This window comes from Pundamilia nyererei, unplaced genomic scaffold, assembly GCF_000239375.1.
Source record: "Pundamilia nyererei isolate P.nyererei 1_Seehausen unplaced genomic scaffold, PunNye1.0 scaffold00151, whole genome shotgun sequence".
Classification (NCBI taxonomy): Eukaryota; Metazoa; Chordata; class Actinopteri; order Cichliformes; family Cichlidae; genus Pundamilia; species Pundamilia nyererei.
The window spans coordinates 1,328,643-1,348,204 of record NW_005187552.1 but is presented as its reverse complement, the minus strand read 5'-3'; the positions used below and the strand labels follow the sequence as shown (position 1 = coordinate 1,348,204).

Genomic DNA, 19,562 nt, shown 5'->3' with positions numbered 1-19,562 from the left:
CCGCCGCTGCCATCGCTGTTGCCGAGCAGGTCTCTGCAGCGACCGCCTCACCTGAACCGCCACCTCAGCCTCCACCTGTTAGAAAAGCCAAGACAAAAGAGGGCAAAGGTCTGTCGTCTTCCCATTCCTGTACTAGGACCAGGGCAACGAGATGTTTTAGAGGCACACGATGAACACAGCAGATGTTGACCGATGTTAGGTTTACAGAACTGCGCAAAAATGTTGAGCCACCCCTCATTTCTTTAGATTTTGTTTCCAAGGAGCCAGACTTTTATGTAAATGTACTTTCTGAAAGTATTTCAAAATCTTTCTTTGGAAACTAATTTTTACTTCAATCCTAGTTCCTGATCACTTTCAGAGAAATGGTTTTATTTGTTTGTTTAAACTACTTAACACTGAGTTGTTGATCATCATGCTTAAAAAAGCACATGTGTTGTACATGCTAATGGAGAGCAGTAAACTAATGCTAACCTCTCATTTACCTCTATCCCTTTTCTGATACAGCTCACTGATACAGCTTCTTTGTTATGCTGTCTGTCCAGGTCCGGGTTACAAGAAGCGCAGTAAAAGTCCTCGAGTTCCAGACAAGAAAAAGGCTTCAGCCGTAGCCAAAGCTAAAAAGATGGCACCCATCCGTATTAAATTATCACCTATCAGTGCCAAGAGGAAGAAGAGCTGCTCGGTGAGTGTGAAGTTTAGAGTATTCGTGAAACACTGAATCGGTGGAAGTTAAAAACAGCGTCGCTCCCTGTTGTTTTCCTCTGTTTCTTGTTACCTGTCTCTCCTCCCTTCACTCACTGCCCCCGTGCTTTCTCGTGCTCTGCTAGAGCGAGGATATGGATGAGGACGAGTCTGAGCAGGAGGACTCCAGCGTTCACAGCTCCTCGGTTCGCTCTGACAGCTCTGGCCGAGTGAAGAAGAACAAGCGCGGACGGCCTGCCAAGAAGAAGAAGAAAAGTAAGCGCGGCCTGCTTGTTATACGTACAGCACATAATTATAAATGATGTACAGCCTCCCTGTCCACATCCATCTTACAGCTCCACCGTTAAGTTTACTTTGGCTTATTGGAATCCAAAGGAATAATGCAGCTCAACTCTTCTGGTTCAGACAATAATCTTCTCTCTTTGCTGATAAAAGTGTATTTAAAAGGATGAACCTGAGCTGGGAAACAGTATTAACAGCAGTGGAGCGATGACTGAACCGTGTGAGGGATGAGATAGGCAGAGGATGAAGGTGCTTCCAGCTGCAGATGAATACAGTCACAGTCTGTATACTCTTGGAGTATATTTTTAGCAGCTATTTAACAAAACATTCATATTACTGGAGCTTGGTTAAAATGGAGACAGCGTGCAGATTGAACAAAAATACTGCACAAAGTGAATAATTCGACTTTTTATAGTCTCCTATTTATAACACAAAACTGGAGATGCATAAACATAAAACATAAAAAAAAAAATCAAATGTTGATTTCCAGTAGTCTGGAGTGCATGGACATCCCCATGCAGCTGTCTTTAGTTACTTGTTAATGTGTCTCTCTGTCTTCAGTTGCGTGTTCAGGATGAGAAATGCGTGCTCGATCGGGTTGCGATCAGGTGATTGGCTCTGCCATTCCAGATGATTCCACTTGTTAACCTTCAATAAGCTCTGTTCACTTCAGAATTAATGTGGCTGCTTCTGTTTTCTGTCCCATCATCAGTAAACAATAGTGCCCAGTGTCACTGGAAGCTGCGGGTAACCATTCGTCACACTGCCTTTACCGCGTTTCACAGATTATGTTGATTATGTGCAGAAGGAGCAGCCTTCACAATTCTTTCTTCTGTTATTCTGGGGCAGATTAGTGTGTCCAAAAATGCTGTTCCTGAGCTGCTCGAAAGGGGTTTTTAGACATAATTTGGTCCTTTGCATATTCTGGGATAGCTTATGTTTTATTGTTTGTTTGTTTTTCATTAAATCTGTTCTCAAGTTAAGATATGCTTACTTCCTGATATGTTTTCTCAGTTGGATGTTGTGAACAGACATTTCTTTACCGTAGAAAGGATCCTATGATCATCCACAACTGTTGTCTTTCCTGGACGTCCAGGTCTCCTTATGTTGCTTAGGCAACCATCTATTGTATTTATCAGTCCCTCATATTATTACCTCCCATTTAGTAGTTTCTTAAATTGCCAAAATTGATATAAGTTTGACTCTAATCTTGAAGTTGAACTTGTTTCACTTGCGCTGATCACATGCTGTGAGTTCACATCAACAGCTTACAAATGCAACTATTGGAATAAAGAAAGACCTTTTACATTTTGAATTAGTGAAGAAATAACCTAAAAATATAACACATGCCTTTTTCATAGACAAGTGTATTTTGTGTGTGTGAATTACACTGAGGCCATGGAAAGAAGGCACTGTGTACAAAAATGACTTCAGTTTCTCAGTGATGAATGCACTATTTTGTTTCACTCCCCAAATGCAAACTGAGACTCTGCACTTAATCCAAACTCATTACACGTGCATCCATAGGCTAAATCTGACTGTTGTCACGTCTGGTAGCGTGATTTCATTTTGCCAAGAAGGCCAAAACTTGATCATTTGCAAACCTTCTGCATTACAAGCGTGCAGATGGGCTGCAAATCCGAGCAGCTTCAAGTGTTTCACTTGCGTTTTTCAGTTTTTCTTTTAGTTCTGAAAAAGTTCAAACATGCAGCACGTACCTAAAACTTCACCCCGTGTTCTTGAAAACGTCACGCACATCTCTCACATTTGACTGCACTTGTTTTAAGTTACACATGAAACTGCATGGTTATAGTTGGAAGTGAAAAATGAGCAGTTCAATTATTTGGGGTGAAAAACACAGAAATGGTTTGTGACCTTTTGTCAGTGCTCGTCAACTCGCCCTGTGCTTGCTATCTCCCTTCCCAGGTGAAGAGGAAGGGGATGGCTACGAGACTGATCACCAGGACTACTGTGAGGTGTGTCAGCAGGGCGGGGAGATCATCCTGTGCGACACCTGTCCTCGAGCGTACCACCTCGTCTGCCTTGAGCCTGAGCTGGACAAGGCCCCCGAGGGCAAGTGGAGCTGTCCCCATTGTGTAAGTACAACTGCTCCAGTTTTTTATTTTCCCGTCTCCTTTGCATCGTTTTTATTCCACAACTTATCTCCGAGCTGTGTGGCTACCTGAGCAGCAAAAACACCTGTTATTGTTAGTTAAAGCTTGTTTTCTTGGAGGATCAGATGAGTAGAAACCCTTTAAGCTTATCAGAAATCTGAGCGGGGAAGCGGCTACGTGCAGACATCCTGCCTCAACAAAAAACTGTCGCCAAATGTGGGTGTAATCTATTCAGCAATGGCACAAATATTGCTCAGTGCTAATTTCTAGATGCTGCGAAGTCTTGGTATCAGATCTCTGAGATTAGTCAGTTAAGGTGCTGTGAAACTGCTCACTAAATGGCTGCATTAAATCCACTGTGTAGAATTTTATGTGATTGTTTCGACTGGTTTAGCTTTTTAGTTTCTTTATGAGTCACGTGTTTTCATCTGTAGGGACGACCTGGTATTGATATCGAAAGTGTGAACAAAGTGAGCGATACTTGCGCTTAAATGTCATTTAGCTAACTGACTGGAGGAGCGGAGAAAAAGAGGGAAAGGGCATGCACTGGTGACAAACAGGAAGCTGAAAAGAAGCTTTTTACCTGCTGTTTATTCAGCGCAAGTGTCAGATTTATCTGAGTCAAGCATCCCTGAATACCAAGAAGTGGAGAGCTGTATCAGAGCAGTATAACTGTCACACTCAAGGTGTTTGTTGACGTGCTAGTGAGATACTTACACTTTGAAAGGGTCGGGGATTTTTTCTGGTCCTTTATTTTTGGAAAATTTCGACTCCCCCGAGTAGGTGCTATAGCACAGTCAAAATTTCCACTTCATTAATCGTGAACATTTCAACAATCAAATCAAATGCCATGTTGTAAATATGTATGCATTATTCAAAAAGCAATGATTTGTAATGCCGTGTAACCATTCTGCAGTTTGAAAGTCACTGGTTCTTGCAAATAAACGATTTCACATTCTCATTTTATTCTGCACAGCAAGGCGAAAAGCTGCTTGCTTTCCTCCGGAGTGTGAGCTCCCTATATGTCACCAGGCTACATTTACAAATTGGCAAATGCCGGTTTTAATATCGTACAGTCGTTGCCAAAGCTGTGTTTTATATAAGCTTGGGTCTGTAGTGACTGAGATAGCAGACATTTACTTTAACTGTCAGTGTTGCACAGGGATAGTAGACCCCAAATATGGGTTACATACTGCAGCTGTTACATAAATCAGGTATTTCTTTTTTTAACCTTTATTCACCCAGAATAGGCTCACTTGGAGCAGTGGTCTATTTTTCACAAACTCCATCCTTCACAGTCACGGAGGCCTACTTAAAACAGCACCTGAGCAGCTCCAGCAAAGGTCCTTCTCCCGCTTATCTTATGTCTCACAATCATATTCCCACTTAAGGCTAAAAGAGTCAATGGGAGCCAGGACTCTCAGTGCAATGAACAGCTGGCAACATTAGCAGCTTAATTTCTTTCTGTGAGTCATTAATATGTAACCACAAAATTCTCAATAAGCATCTTGTGGTTGTTGAAAGCTCCTTTTACTTCATGTGTTCAGGATGTTCCTCAGTTTAACAGTTTTGTTTTCTCTCGCTTTCTTTCAGGAAAAAGAGGGAATCCAGTGGGAAGCAAAAGACGAAGACTTTGAGGATTTTGAGGAGGACAGCGAGGACAGAGTGATATCAGAGGTCGGCGTGAGGGTCGCCACTGGGGCGGAGGAGGAAGATGACGACCACATGGAGTTCTGTCGGGTGTGTAAAGACGGAGGTGAGCTGTTGTGCTGCGACACCTGTACGTCTTCCTACCACATCCACTGTCTGAACCCGCCGTTGCCGGAGATTCCCAACGGAGAGTGGCTGTGTCCACGATGCACGGTCAGTTGATGCTCTTGTCACAGTGTTTTTTTTAATCTATACCTCACAGATTTCCATCTTCTCGCTTAAATAAACTGATGTGATTTTAAAAATGCATTTTTTGCTCCAGTGTCCGCCAATCAAGGGACGTGTCCAAAAGATCCTCCACTGGCGATGGGGTGAGCCTCCACCTCCCATTCCTGTTCCACCCGCTCCCGACGCTCCACCCGATGCCCCGCCACCGCCACCAATGAAAGGCAGGGCAGAGAGGGAGTTCTTTGTAAAGCTGACCGGACAGTCCTACTGGCACTGCACCTGGATCACTGAGCTGCAGGTGAGTCTGAAAGTCACAACTACAAATAATGGCAAGTCTGTTTTCTAGGGATTCCCCCTCCTCGGTCCAAATATTTCTTCTTCTTCTTTTTTTTTTAGCCACACACGTGTCAGAGTAATGAACCAGACAGCACACATCTGTCTTTTTAATCAAGCTCCTGCAGCCTAATGTACATCCCTTTGACAACATGCCGTAGCAAAAATGTTAATAAAGTAATTAAATTAAATTCACAGTATTGCTCCCTATAAAATAACTGATATTTCTTATATACACACTGGCCATCAGGTATACCAGTACAAAAATATCTAAAAAGTCAACACATGGCAGCAACTCTATGCCTTTAGACACGTAGACACGATGTGGACTTCCAGCACCTTGTGGAATCTGTGCCGTGAAGAATTAAAGTCGTTCTGAATGCAGTTGTGTTTTGACTCTAGCCTGGCTCATTAGCTAATAACCACAAAAAATAACTTTTGCTTGCCCACCCTGGAGGAGAAGTATGAAAGAGAAAGCCCACACCAGACCACCCACAAACGGCCCTTTATAGGACCTTGTTTGGATTGCTGTTACACTGAAACTATGTATATCATGTGTAACTGTTGCTTAATCATCTCTGTGGCTGCAGCCGCTTCTCGCACACTCTTCCCTCAACAAGGGACCTACTTCACGCACAGGCGTCTTAAAGGGGACAGAATGGGCGCTATCAGGCGAACCACGAGTGCAGCGCATGCGATTATCTGCATAAGCAAATGCTCGACCCCGAGAATCTTAAACTGATCCTTGGAAGCTTTATTCACAGGGCGGTCCTACTGTTTACACATATTTTAGCGACTGTTTTTACAGCCATAGATGGTATTTGTAAATGAACGTACATCACTAAAGATTATTATTCCCTTAAATTTCCTTTCTACTTTAAAAACTGCACTCATCATGTCATTTGCAGTGTTTACTCAGCATTTTTGTATTCACCAGATTTATGAAACAAAACAGCAAAAACTGCTTTCTACATTTTTTAGATTGTTCTCCTGTGTTGAGTCTCTAATGCTTCAGATTTAAAAGATCTAACAATGGAAATCAAACCGTGGCTGAAATATAAACAACTGCTCTCCATATTTAGAATAAAATATATGACGAGGGTCACGTTTTTCCAAGGCTAAACAATGAAAAAAAAAGGTTTGGAAACCACAAATCTGGGACGTCCTCACCTGAAAAATGATCATCTGACCAACTAATGTCTTTGTCTCATCAGCTGGAGATCTTCCACTCGGTCATGTATAGAAACTACCAGAGGAAGACGGACATGGACGAGCCTCCCAGCTTGGACTATGGCTCGGGGGGAGAGGATGAGAACGGAGTAGGAAAGAGCGAGAAGAGGAGGGCCAAAGACCCCCAGTATGCCATCATGGAGGACAAATACTACAGATATGGCATCAAGCCCGAGTGGATGATGATTCACCGGATCATCAATCACAGGTAAAGAGCCGTGCACACAAGCACGCAGAGGTCAGGTTCGTGAAGGACCACTAACTGTGATCATGTGTCTCCCTGCTAGTGTGGATAAGAAGGGGATATACCACTACTTGGTCAAGTGGCGAGACCTCGCCTACGACCAGTGTACATGGGAGAGAGACGACATGGACATCCCCGACTTTGCAATTTACAAGGCCAGCTACTGGAAACACAGGTATTTGTTTTTAATGCGGTATTTCTCATTTATTAACCTCCTAAAACCTGCCGTCCACATATGTGGGCATCACATTTTGGGTTGTCCAGACCACAATACTAAATTTTGCTCTACAAAGGCCTGATATCCACTTACGAGGACATTACACTGCCACCTGAAATGTTTCGTGTTTCATGCTCTGAAATCTTTTACTTTTTTGACTTTGTTACAGGGATACGTCTTCCTGCAACCATATTGCTCATAGGGGCGCAACTGCTGTTTCTCATTTTGTTTTTGTACTCAGGAAAAATGCTGCTGTGTTCAGACACCAAATAAAGAGTTTTGCACATCAATTGTGACTTTATAATGTTCTATCGAAATTTAAAGCAAATGTCCTCATATGTGGATATAACTTTTCTCAGAAACTACATCAGGTAAAAAGATCATTCGTTGTTTTTACATTCATCAGGTCTCAATCAGCCCAAATAGCAAAGAGAAATTAAAATTTCGTGCAGTGAAAATGTTCGGGTCTTAGGAGGTTAAAGCAAGTCCGCTAGTGTTTTTCAGCCGCTTCACAGAGACCTGCCCTACGTATACGTGCAGTCTCATCTCCCTTTGGTGAATCGGATCCCTGCTAGAGTGAACAGCTTAGTGTCAGCGACGTGGCAATAATTCTGCTGCTGTTTAACAGGGACGCCATAATGAAGGAGGACCCAGACAAACCCAGGAAGATAAGGAACAAGAACTCAGATGAGGGTGAAGATGAGTCTCCAGGCTCACCACTCACTGATGTGAGTATTGTAAAGTGTGCAGCTGCTGTCTGCTGTTAGCCAGTCACTCTTTTTTGTTATAAAGTTATTAAATGTTTCTTATAAGAACAATCACATACTGCAATTCAGATTTACATTTTTCATATGCTATACTGTAAGGATTCCCTTACAATGTGTTCCCTTTATTTTTGTGTTAAATTGTACACATTTAAGGATCTTTATTGTATAAAAGCACACTACTGGTGAACCGACTTCGATTATTTTTACTAATAGTTTTACTAAAGCTGTCCGATGCAGCATGGGAGAATAACCACACTTTCCAATATTTCTCATTTTGCATATCTAAGCCTCTCTCTTGGTAATATTGCTCAAAACTCTCTTTGAAAATGTAGATTATTGAACAGTTTCTGATTCATAACCTCATAATTGTTCAGCGTGGAGAGGTTTGTAAATCTGACAACTCAGTAGGTTACATAGGAGTTTAAAATCTGTACCATAAGTGCATCTGCTAAAAATCTCGGACGAGTTCAAATCCCAGTGATTGCCTGGGATTTTTCAAATTTATACCGCAGTCACAGGAAACACGACGAGGAGGCTGAGTGGTAGCATTGGCGACCGCCAGTATTTTTCTTATCATGTATAAATCTGTGCGCATTAAACCACAATAAGTCAAAATACAAACAAACAGACACAATTTGACCTTTCAGTCAAAACCTTTACAGAAAATAAACAAAGACTGATGAATGAAATTAGTTTTTTCTTGGTAATCCAGATGTTTTCAGGAAATGTAAAGGAATTTCCATCCATCCATTCGCTTCCACTTATCCTTTATCGGGGTCACGGGGGAGCTGGAGCCTATCTCAGCTGTCTTAGGGCGAGAGGCGGGGTACACGCTGGACAGGTCGCCAGTCTGTCGCAGGGCTAACACACAGACAGAGACAGCCATTCACTCCCACATTCACACCTATGACAATTTAGAGTTTCCAGTTAACCCAGTCGTATCTCCTCACCGTTTTCTCATTTCTTCCCCTCAGCCTACAATAAAATACGAGGAGCAGCCGGACTTTGTGACGTCAACGGGCGGCACGCTACATCTGTACCAACTGGAGGGCCTGAACTGGCTTCGGTTTTCCTGGGCTCAGGGCACTGACACCATCCTGGCGGACGAGATGGGGCTGGGAAAGACCATCCAAACCATCGTCTTCCTCTATTCACTTTTCAAAGAGGTGCTGACCTTATCTCTGCTTTTTTCCTTTAACGTTGTTTAAAGTCTCGCTGTGTAACACGGTACTGATTTCCCTCTCTGCTCGCTTCAGGGTCACACTAAGGGTCCATTTCTAGTCAGCGCTCCACTCTCCACCATCATCAACTGGGAGAGGGAGTTTGAGATGTGGGCCCCCGATTTCTACGTGGTGACGTACACGGGAGACAAGGACAGCCGAGCCATCATCAGAGAGAACGAGTTCTCCTTTGATGACACGGCCGTCAAGGGAGGAAAGAAGACCTTCAAACTGAGGGTAAGGAGGGATCGTTAGCAGTAGCGGGAAAACACGATATCGACAGTGGCGTCCACTCATCCTTCCTCCCTTGTTTGTCCTCCTGCAGCGAGAAGCTCCTATTAAATTCCACGTGCTGCTGACCTCCTACGAGCTGGTGACCATCGACCAAACGGCGCTGAAGTCTATTGACTGGGCCTGTCTGGTGGTGGATGAAGCTCACCGCCTTAAGAACAACCAGTCCAAGGTACAGCAGCTACTGCATATGAGTCCACATTAACGCACTTCACCTCTCTCTGGTGGCCAAACTATGCAATGGCAACACTTTAGTCCCACAGTACTTAACTACTTTCATAGGTCGTTTAATGTACTTTATCATGAGAGTAATAGATTAAGTATTAGCTGTACCTCTTCAGGAAGTTGGGGTCCATGTCATAATGACTTAATTACAACTAATTATAAGATCTATGCAATATAAGATATTTACTTACAGTATAAAACACCTTAAGGCGACTATTGTTGTGAGTTTGCACTATAGAAATAAAACTGATGTGAAATTAAGTCAAATATGTTTGTTTTTTAATGATGTGGAAGCGTTTTGAAAAATCCACTGAGAGTTAAATAACGCTGAGCTTCCTTATTTGTGTTTCCAGTTCTTCAGGCGTCTGAACGACTACAAGATCGACTACAAGCTTCTGCTCACAGGAACTCCGTTACAGAACAACCTGGAGGAGCTGTTTCACCTGCTCAACTTCCTCACACCTAACCGCTTCAAGTAGGACTTCTTTCTTTGTAAAGCACACACCTTCACACTACATGAACACCTAATTTTAAAAGGGGGTCCTACAAGAGTAGCTTTGCATGAGTCGTCATTAATTAAAAAATAATGAATCTGTTCTAGCTTTTGGTGCAGCCCACTCACTTCATCCCCTGTTGGAAAAAGCTGTTTTGCCTACTCTCTGTTAAGTGTGTCATATTTAACACATGCGTTTTTATGTGTTTGTGAGAGTGTAGAAGTATAATACAAATAAATCTCATGTATGCAAATTAATATTTAACTAATTATAAAATGGTCAGGTGTTTGAACAAACACTGACAATTTTCTAGCAATTATAAAGAGTGAGGCCACACTCTTGAAAGGCCACTTTCTTCTGATTGGCTGCCCCTCGTCTGGCTCCCTCAAACAAAAGCTTGTAAGCGTTGCGTCCATAGAAGCAAATGAAGCTGATATCTGTTCAGCACAAAAGTAGAAAAGATAGTAACTGAGTCTTTAGAGTAGTGTAAAGCCTAATGCTTAGGTTTACAGGGGTTACTATTATGTACACGTATCTCATTACCTGTAAACAGTAATGTGCCCAGTACTTGTAGCTCTACTAATTCATCTGTTCTTATTTCTCGTTGCAGTAGAATTGTCTATGATAGATTTTCTTCTCTCTCTCTTTGCAGTAACCTCGAGGGCTTCCTAGAAGAGTTCGCTGACATTTCCAAGGAGGACCAGATCAAGAAGCTCCATGACCTGCTGGGGCCTCACATGTTGCGCAGACTGAAGGCCGACGTCTTCAAGAACATGCCCGCCAAGACCGAGCTGATTGTCAGAGTGGAGCTGAGCCCTATGCAGAAGTATGACACTGACAAATGTAGATACAAATCTACGTTTGTAGCACTTAGACGAGCATCTTCCGTAGCCTAAAACCAAGGTCAGATTCAACTGAAAGGGTGTGTTTGTGTGTACAAGTGCGACAGTTAGTCTATACATCCTCTGTTGTTTGTAAGTGTTTGTTGGAGGGGAGAAAAAGGTTTTAAAAAGACTTCATCTTGATCTACACATTATATAAACATTGTAGAAACAACAGGAGCCAGGCATTAATCTGGAGTTGGTACCCCTCTGCACTCTTCTGGGAAGCTTTTGTACATGTTGGAGCCTGTCTGTGGGATTGTTGTCCGTTAATGCAGAAAAGCATTTGGGCGGTCAGACACTGATGTCAGATCAGACGGGCTGACTCTTTCTAGTTCATCCCAAAGGTGTTCGGTAGAGTTGAGGTGTTCCCACAAAGCTGGAAATACAGAATTATCAACAAATACTTACTGAAGAGTTTGTAAACTCTTAGATTTTTCCCATGATTTCCTTTCTTTTGGTTTCTTTTCTTGGAGACCAAAATGTGACACTACAAACCACATGAGAACATTCAGTCCTCTTATTGGCCGGATGTGTTCAGAGCAGGAGCAACATTGTTCTGGACTAGTGAATAACATGGAGCAGTTATTCCTAACATTTGTATTCAGTATACCTGACTGCAACAAGATCGGCTAGAGATTGGATCACGTTTTCACCATAAACCAGTTGCTCGCTCATCCAATGGCCTTGTTGTTGTTATTTCGGTCCTCACTCATGTGCGATTACTTTGTTCACATCTGCACCAATCAACCACATTAAAGCGAAAAATGAACCAGCTGTGCATCTTAAAACTGAACAGCTGGCTCCTGGAATTCCTCCACCAGTGTCAGTGGGACTCAGTGAAATGCGAGAATTCAAAGATTTAATAGATCCATCTAATGTTGTTGACGTCGTGTTGACACACTCCTAATCATTTCACGATTTTGTGTTTTTCTTGGATTTTCTTAAATGCAGGAAATACTACAAGCTAATTCTGACCAAAAACTTTGAAGCTCTAAACTCGAAAGGCGGAGGAAATCAGGTCTCGCTGCTCAACATCATGATGGACCTAAAGAAGTGCTGCAATCATCCCTACCTCTTCCCCGTTGCCTCAATGGTGAGAAGAAAGAAAAGGACACTTTTGTCTTTGGGGATTCTTGATCCACAGAAAGAGTAGATTTAATGCTGCTTAAGTTTCCTGTATTATTTCAGCATTTACTCCAAGATTTGCTTTAAATGAATAGCAAATTGCTTAACAGGGACACCCTGTGGTAATGTGTGGAAGAGCTCCTGTGTCATACTGTATCTTCTTTGTGTTTGTAGGAATCCCCGAAAACACCCAGCGGTGCTTATGAAGGGTCAGCCCTCACTAAGGCCTCTGGGAAACTGACCCTGTTGCAGAAGATGCTGAGGAAGCTGAAAGAGCAGGGACACCGAGTGCTGGTCTTCTCACAGGTACGTCTTCACACAGACACAAACGAGCGCGCATTCACGCACGCACACACCAGATGGGTATCTCCCTGCGCAGATGTTAAATTGGTCTCGTGACATCTCCAGAAGGCTCAGCGGCAGGCTGTGATTCCAGCTGTGCGGCTGCACGGGTAATCAAGTATTCATGAAAACACATGCCGGTGTCTCTCTCTACCTCTCTGTCTCCTCCGTTTTCAGATGACTAAAATGCTCGACTTACTTGAAGATTTTCTGGATTATGAAGGTTACAAGTACGAGCGAATTGATGGAGGCATCACGGGAGCGCTGAGGCAAGAAGCCATCGACCGCTTTAACGGTGAGACACAGGATCAAGTGCGGTAAGCTGTCCGTGAGCTCAGCTAAGGATGAGTAGGTGTCACGCTGTCTTGCAGTACTCTAGAAAGACTCATTAAATTGACAGAAATAACAAAAATGCTGCGACAGACTAACCGAGAAAGTTTGCTGATTAAAATCTAATTTAAAATGTTTTAAAACGATACGAGACAGTTATACCAATAGGCTGTATGTACAAGACTGACACAGGCAGTAGTCAGTGAAGTCATGTGTTTCTGCCACATTTATTTTAGCTTGTTGAAACCAACTGTAACAAGCATGCCTGTGGAAGCTGGGACCACTGCACTCTTAAAGGGAGTGTGCCCTCGGTAGCTTCTCCTTCAGCACTAATGGGGCCATAATGGTTTTACAGAACCTTTTTACAGTGCAGGCAATATACTGCATTTTAAAATGATGCAATTCACACATTATTAATAAAACTACCGTTAAGTCAAATTCAATTTAAATGTAATGTACAAAGCGTGTCATTAAAGTGCTTATTTATTTATTCGTCGTCAGGATTCAGATGGTTCCTCGCGCGGTTAATTCTCTACATTTAGGTCGAGGGTCATATGATGATGATGTTGCTTTGATTGCACAGTAACAAGAAGAAATATGGAAAACACTTTCAAAAACATTCTGTTGGTAACGCTCAACTCCTCATTTGACTTTTGGGATTCAATGTTTAAGAAAATGAAGAATCTGAGGGCAAGATTTAGCATGATGATCATAGAAATGATACCTCCCAAATGCGGTAAAGCAAAAGCAACAAGTCTGTTTTGAAAATGTAAGGAGTAAAAAGTACATTAATTTTTTTTTTAATTCAGGGAGTAAAAGTAAAAAGTAGTCCGGAAAAAAAAGTAAAGTATAAACAACTGAAAATTGCACTTAAGTACATTAAGGAAGTATTTGCACTTCGTTACCTACCACTTCTACAAAGCACGCAGCTGTGGAAAAGTGCTTGTGTCAATGGGTGTGACTGAGTGAATGAAGTATGTTGTATAAAGCAGTCAAATATAGTAGAAAAGCACCATTTACACACCCACACACACACAAAGTGAAACCCATGATGTCAAAGCCTTTTTTGTTGAGATATTTTATTTTATTTTTTGTGGTGGTGGGGGGTGACCTTTATTGGATAGTGGAGAGTGGATGGGAAGAAGGGGGAAATTAAGCAACAAAGCGCCTGGTGTTAGACTAGAAGCCTTGTGACACCCAATGAGCAAAATTGGCACCTTGTCTTCTTCATGTTTTTCTCTCTGGAAACACAGTGACAATTTAAATCACAGAGAGGCAGCAGAAGAAGAATCTGTATGATTAAAAAATATATATATATTTATAGAAATTGCTGGGGACCGTGTGGGTTCGGAGGTAGAGACAGCCATGCTTGGGATAAATCTGACCGCTCAGGAGGGGTGCAGGACTTAAATTCTTGCATCTATCCCACCAGATAAACATGAATCGTATGTGTAACAGCTGATCTGAGTGATTTGTAGAAGACAACATTGTTTTACTGTCAGAACCTGATCCATGTATGCAGTAATGAACGGTGGTTAGCACTGTCGCCTCACAGTAGAAGGTCCTGTGTTCAATTCCACCATCATGCCGGGGTCTTTCTTGCATGTTCTCCCCATGTTTGCGTGGGTTCTCTCCACTTCCCACAGTCCAAAGGCATGCAGGTAGTCATGATAGGTTAATTGGTAACGCTAAATTGCCCACAGGTGTGAAGGCAGGTGCGAATGTTTTTTCTGAATGCCTCGCGACGCTGCCGAGATTCATCAAAGTCACTGTTACGTGCTGTAAGATCGTCCTGCATCAGCGATTCGTTTATGGCAGCTGTAGCTCAGGTGGAAGGTTGGTGGATCGATCTCAGCCCCGGTGCATCGGAGTGTGTGCAAAGATCACAAAGCATTTAAGCGTAGATAAAATCGCTGTATTGGAGGAATGAGCTTTCTGCACTCTGTAAATGCTCAGACTTTTTCACTGTAAAAAGAAGCAACTTGTAGCCTGTAAAACAAGATGTATCCTTGTATGTGTTACGCATACAATTTGGAAAATGGGGATTTTCACCTTTCCTCCCTGTAGTCCAGCTAAGTTAGTTGAGTTCTGCTCTGTTTGATTATTATATCGGTGTTATTGAACAGTAGAGCTATGTGGGGCTCAGCTCTAAACATTCAGGCTGAAGAGCTCCAGGACAGAGCGAATGTTTTGGCCCCGTGCTCACAGCTTTGAGCGCATCCACCCGCGCCAATTATGAGCTCATTCTGACAGCATCACCCCTTCTGCTTCCAAACACATGAACACTTCCAGCTACAGCTATCACAGCCACATAAGGTTCAAAATAGAGCCCCTTTTTAAGGTGATAATATCAGTGCAGTCTTTGATAAATTGCCTACTGCAGACTTTAGTAAAGCATGTTTGCGTGATTCTTTTACACACTGTCCTACAAGTGTTCCTGTTTATTTCCCTCTCACACATACGCTCTCCACTCTCTCTGTTTCCAGCTCCGGGTGCTTGCCAGTTTTGCTTCTTGCTCTCCACCAGAGCCGGCGGTTTAGGCATCAACCTGGCCACAGCGGACACTGTCATCATCTTCGACTCGGACTGGAATCCTCATAATGACATTCAGGTGCCGTTCGGTCGGCTTTTCGTGTAAGCGATGTGATCTCTACTTCATAAAACTTTGCCTCTTTAAAGAATTACCTCATCGCTTCCTTCGCAGGCCTTCAGTCGAGCTCACCGCATCGGACAGGCCAACAAGGTCATGATTTATCGTTTCGTGACGCGAGCCAGCGTGGAGGAGCGTATCACCCAGGTGGCCAAGAGGAAGATGATGCTGACCCACCTAGTGGTGCGCCCGGGTTTGGGATCCAAGGCAGGCTCCATGACCAAGCAGGAGCTGGACGACATCCTCAAGTTTGGGACGGAGGAGCTCTTCAAGGACGAGGGGGAAGGTGACGGCAGTTACTGTTGAATCTAAAAATAACACGTCCACGAGCTGAGCTGGATCTGTTAGTCAAATAAAACTAGGATTGTCTGTTAAATGTAATCAAGTAGGGTTTGGCTTGGATTGGGATAGATTCTAATAGGGCATGTTTTGATAGGCTTATTCTGCTGAATTCAATTATTTTGTCAAATACACTCAGTTTAATGCCTTTCATTCTGACAGGTTTCGCCACAGGCCATTCCTGGCATGTTCTGGTGCTATTGATTAAAATAACTGACAAGAGCATTTTTACTTGTTAAAATGTGTTGGAAGAACCATAGAAACAATTGCTCGCTTTTTAACTCCACATTTGGCAGGCATGAAGAACAGTTCAGGGGATAAAGTTGAGGACGAGGGCAACGTCATTCACTATGACAGCACCGCCATCGAGAGGCTGCTGGACCGAAGCCAAGACGATACAGACGACTCGGATGTCCAGAACATGAACGAGTACCTCAGCTCCTTCAAAGTGGCCCAGTACATGGTGCGAGAAGAAGATAAGGTGAGGACTTACTTGAATACCCATTTATTGTATCTTTGCTTGCAAAAATGTGCAACTTGTGCAAAGGTCTGGAGTGGAGACATCGTTTTCTCCTCACATGGATGAAAAATAGAGATGAAGTGTAGCATTTCTTTGCACATACATGTTCAAAAATTATGCAAGTGCATGAAAATAAAACTGCACTGAAAAAAACAAGTCATTTTCATTCCAGAGAACATGTTGAGCAACCCAGGTTCAGATTCAACAAGGTGCTGGAAACATTCCTCAGTGATTTTTGGTCCATTTTTACATGACGGTATCTCACAGTTGCAGATTTGTCAGCTTCACATCCTGAGATTTGGTGACTGTTGAGTGAAATCAGTGTCATGTTTGTGACATGGTGTGTTATCCTGCTGGAAGCGGCCATCAGAAGGTGGCCCCCTGTGGTCGTAAATAGGTGGATGTGGTTGAGTAATACTCATAATAATACTGGTTCTGGTGTGTAAGGAATGCTTAGTTGGTAACCAATGATGCTTTTGTGTTGTTTATGCCAAATTCTGAGCCTACCCCCTGAATGTCACAGGAGAAATAGAAACTCATGAGCCCAGGAAACATTTTTCCAGTCTCATTTTGTCCTGTTGACGAGCCCCACTGACTTGTTGCCTCACTAGAGTCATGTGATGTGGTCTTCTGCTGCTGTAGCCCATTTGGTTCAAGGTTTAACATGTTGTGCATTCAGAGATGCTCTTCTGCAAATCCCAGTTTTAATGTGTGGTTATCTGAGTTGCCTTCTGTTTGCCAAGTCTAATAAACTTGGAGACATCAGATCTGTCCACGGGTTAGCTTGAGATCAGCTTATGTGAGCAAACCACCATTCCTTTTTTTTTCTAACAAACTTAAGTTTATTGTTGTTTCTTAGAGATTATATTTTAACTCTTAAGTCCCACAGTCTTCAGTTTTTTCCACGTGTTCTCATCTTTAATGCTGCAGATCGAGGAGATTGAGCGGGAGATAATCAAACAGGAGGAGAACGTGGACCCAGATTATTGGGAGAAGCTTTTGCGGCATCACTACGAACAGCAACAAGAGGATCTGGCAAGCAAACTTGGTAAAGGAAAGAGGAACCGCAAGCCTGTCAACTACAATGATGCTGCACAGGAAGACCAAGGTAGGGGGCGAGTCTCGTGTAAGATGAAGAAACTCCACATAACAGAATGATGCTTAGGAGTAGGAAGCCCTGGATGTGAACATGGGTCCTCGTTCACGTGGACCTAAGAATGGATGTAAGATTTATTATGTTAATCTGGGGATCGAAGTAGAAAAATAATGAGGTCTCAGATTATGTGTGTGTGCTTTTTGAGTTATGACTTGCACAGTGGAAGTGAATGGGCCTGGCCTATTGACAGACCACCGTGTGCTGTTTCAGAGTGGCATGCTGACATTTCAGATAACCAGTCCGAGTACTCGGTGGGTTCTGAGGAGGAGGACGAGGACTTTGATGATCGGCCAGAAGGTAAGGAAAAGAATCGGAGGCATCAGATCGAGCAGAGCTGCTTGTGAAAGTCGAAATATATATTTTGTAGGACACGCTCTCAGGCCTGTGTTGAATTACAGCTTGAATTTGATTTAGTTGTTACAGTTCCCTGGCAGAGCAGAACAAGTTGGCTTGCCAAAAATTCAACCCAAAATGCTTCAGGCTTATCAGAAGTTTTTAACTCTTGGTTGACACGAATAACTGCTGGGTTGCAAAATGTAAAAATAAATAAAGAACATGTTTTATTGAGCGCATCTGTCTTTTTTGTAGCAAATATTCTTACGTGCGTCATTTTTGTTGGCTAATTTTTTGCACAGGACGACGGCAATCACGTCGGCAGTTGAGGAATGACAAAGATAAACCTCTGCCTCCTCTTCTGGCCAGGGTGGGAGGCAACCTTGAGGTTTGTACAGCTCTGGAACTAGTCTTACTCATTTGTTTTATTTTAAATTGTGATATTTCTGAAATCTGTCAGGCTTTTTTTTTTTTAAAGCGAACTAGCATTCACGGTTATTTTTTCAGCGATCTTTAAAAACCGAATTATCCTTTATTGGAGATGGCGGCAAAGCAATTACTTCTTCAATAGCTCTGAACCTTCTAAGCTCATTCATCATCCTGATTATGGTGGACGTGATAATGATCTCCTGCACTGTTAAAGATTGGACTTAGAGTTTATTTTAGCATTATCAAAGAGTCAGACTTAAACAGAAAAGGCCCTGGGAGGTTTTAAAAACACAAAAGTGTCTGCAAGATTGTGAAAAAGTTTTTCATTCTGGCATTTTCAATCTAGGATAATAGTCGTTCACATATATAAACTGTTCTTTCAATAGGTTCTGGGCTTTAACACACGCCAGCGCAAAGCTTTCCTGAATGCTGTAATGCGCTGGGGGATGCCATCTCAGGATGCGTTCTCTTCTCAGTGGCTTGTAAGAGACCTCAAAGGCAAGACTGAGAAAGAATTCAAGTAAGTAACAGACAGTTTATTACACGGAGGACCAAAACCCACAAATTTAAAATGATTACACATCATTTTGTAGATTCACAAGGAGTTAAATGCACGAAATGCACATCTTAAAACACTCTGCAGTGCAAAGAACAATCATATCAGAAACTGACTTTTACTTTTCGCGCTCGCTATCCAGTGACAGAGATGTCACGGCTCAGTGGGTGATAATCCAATTCATTCTGTTCCAACATTGCATCATGCCATTAAACAGTCTGTTTCATTGTGAAGCTGCCAGTAATAAAAGAGCAATGAACTGGATTCGAAGCTTCGGGCGACTCACAAAATAAATCGTAAAAATATTCTTACTTTGTGTACAATTTTGTCTAAATTCTGATTGTTAACATCAGAATTCCCACTAAAAAGTTGTGTAGCTTTTTCTTTGAACTTGATAATGGCAGTTATGCACCAGGGTTAGGGGGCGACTATAACATCCTGCAGTTATAAAGGGTGTTTTTAAAGAGATTATGCATATGTAATATGTTGGCTTTGCAGCAGATGGTGAAACAGCTGTGATGAGCTGATAAAGAGAACCGGACATAAACCTGAATGAAAGGATCAGCCCTACCCTTACCATCATTCACAAGTTAGATCCTGGCATGATGCTTGTAATAAATCCACAGCAGACCCGACCACACGTTCATGCGTTGCAGCATACTTTATTAACAGACACTATTTCCACGGTTGCCGTGCGCACTCGGCTGCAGCTCGCCCCCTGCCAGCTGCAAACATAACCAACAACAACACACACTCAGGACCCAGTGCTATTTACGCAGGGCGGCGTGATGAGCCGATGCCGCTCCGGTGCGTTGGCTCACAACCGCTTCCGCCACAATGCTATAAAATGTGTTGCGTATTAAGGAGTCACTGTCACTATATTATCTGATTTTCCAAAGAC

The 19,562-nt window shown here is 42.7% G+C and overlaps 1 protein-coding gene across 1 annotated transcript in view; it reads left to right on the top strand.

The window, feature by feature from the left end:
- Positions 1–19,562, top strand: part of chd3 (chromodomain helicase DNA binding protein 3) — a 48,452-nt gene that overhangs the window by 7,350 nt on the left and 21,540 nt on the right. The window contains exons 6-29 of the mRNA XM_013913789.1: positions 1–108; positions 543–682; positions 828–957; positions 2,911–3,080; positions 4,692–4,961; positions 5,071–5,274; positions 6,524–6,747; positions 6,827–6,958; positions 7,629–7,728; positions 8,742–8,933; positions 9,024–9,224; positions 9,313–9,450; positions 9,857–9,978; positions 10,650–10,823; positions 11,833–11,974; positions 12,181–12,312; positions 12,526–12,643; positions 15,165–15,289; positions 15,383–15,614; positions 15,964–16,148; positions 17,118–17,295; positions 17,554–17,640; positions 17,979–18,064; positions 18,492–18,625. Coding sequence (XP_013769243.1) covers positions 1–108; positions 543–682; positions 828–957; positions 2,911–3,080; positions 4,692–4,961; positions 5,071–5,274; positions 6,524–6,747; positions 6,827–6,958; positions 7,629–7,728; positions 8,742–8,933; positions 9,024–9,224; positions 9,313–9,450; positions 9,857–9,978; positions 10,650–10,823; positions 11,833–11,974; positions 12,181–12,312; positions 12,526–12,643; positions 15,165–15,289; positions 15,383–15,614; positions 15,964–16,148; positions 17,118–17,295; positions 17,554–17,640; positions 17,979–18,064; positions 18,492–18,625 — 3,724 coding nt within the window. The remainder of the gene's footprint in view (positions 109–542; positions 683–827; positions 958–2,910; positions 3,081–4,691; positions 4,962–5,070; positions 5,275–6,523; positions 6,748–6,826; positions 6,959–7,628; positions 7,729–8,741; positions 8,934–9,023; positions 9,225–9,312; positions 9,451–9,856; positions 9,979–10,649; positions 10,824–11,832; positions 11,975–12,180; positions 12,313–12,525; positions 12,644–15,164; positions 15,290–15,382; positions 15,615–15,963; positions 16,149–17,117; positions 17,296–17,553; positions 17,641–17,978; positions 18,065–18,491; positions 18,626–19,562) is intronic.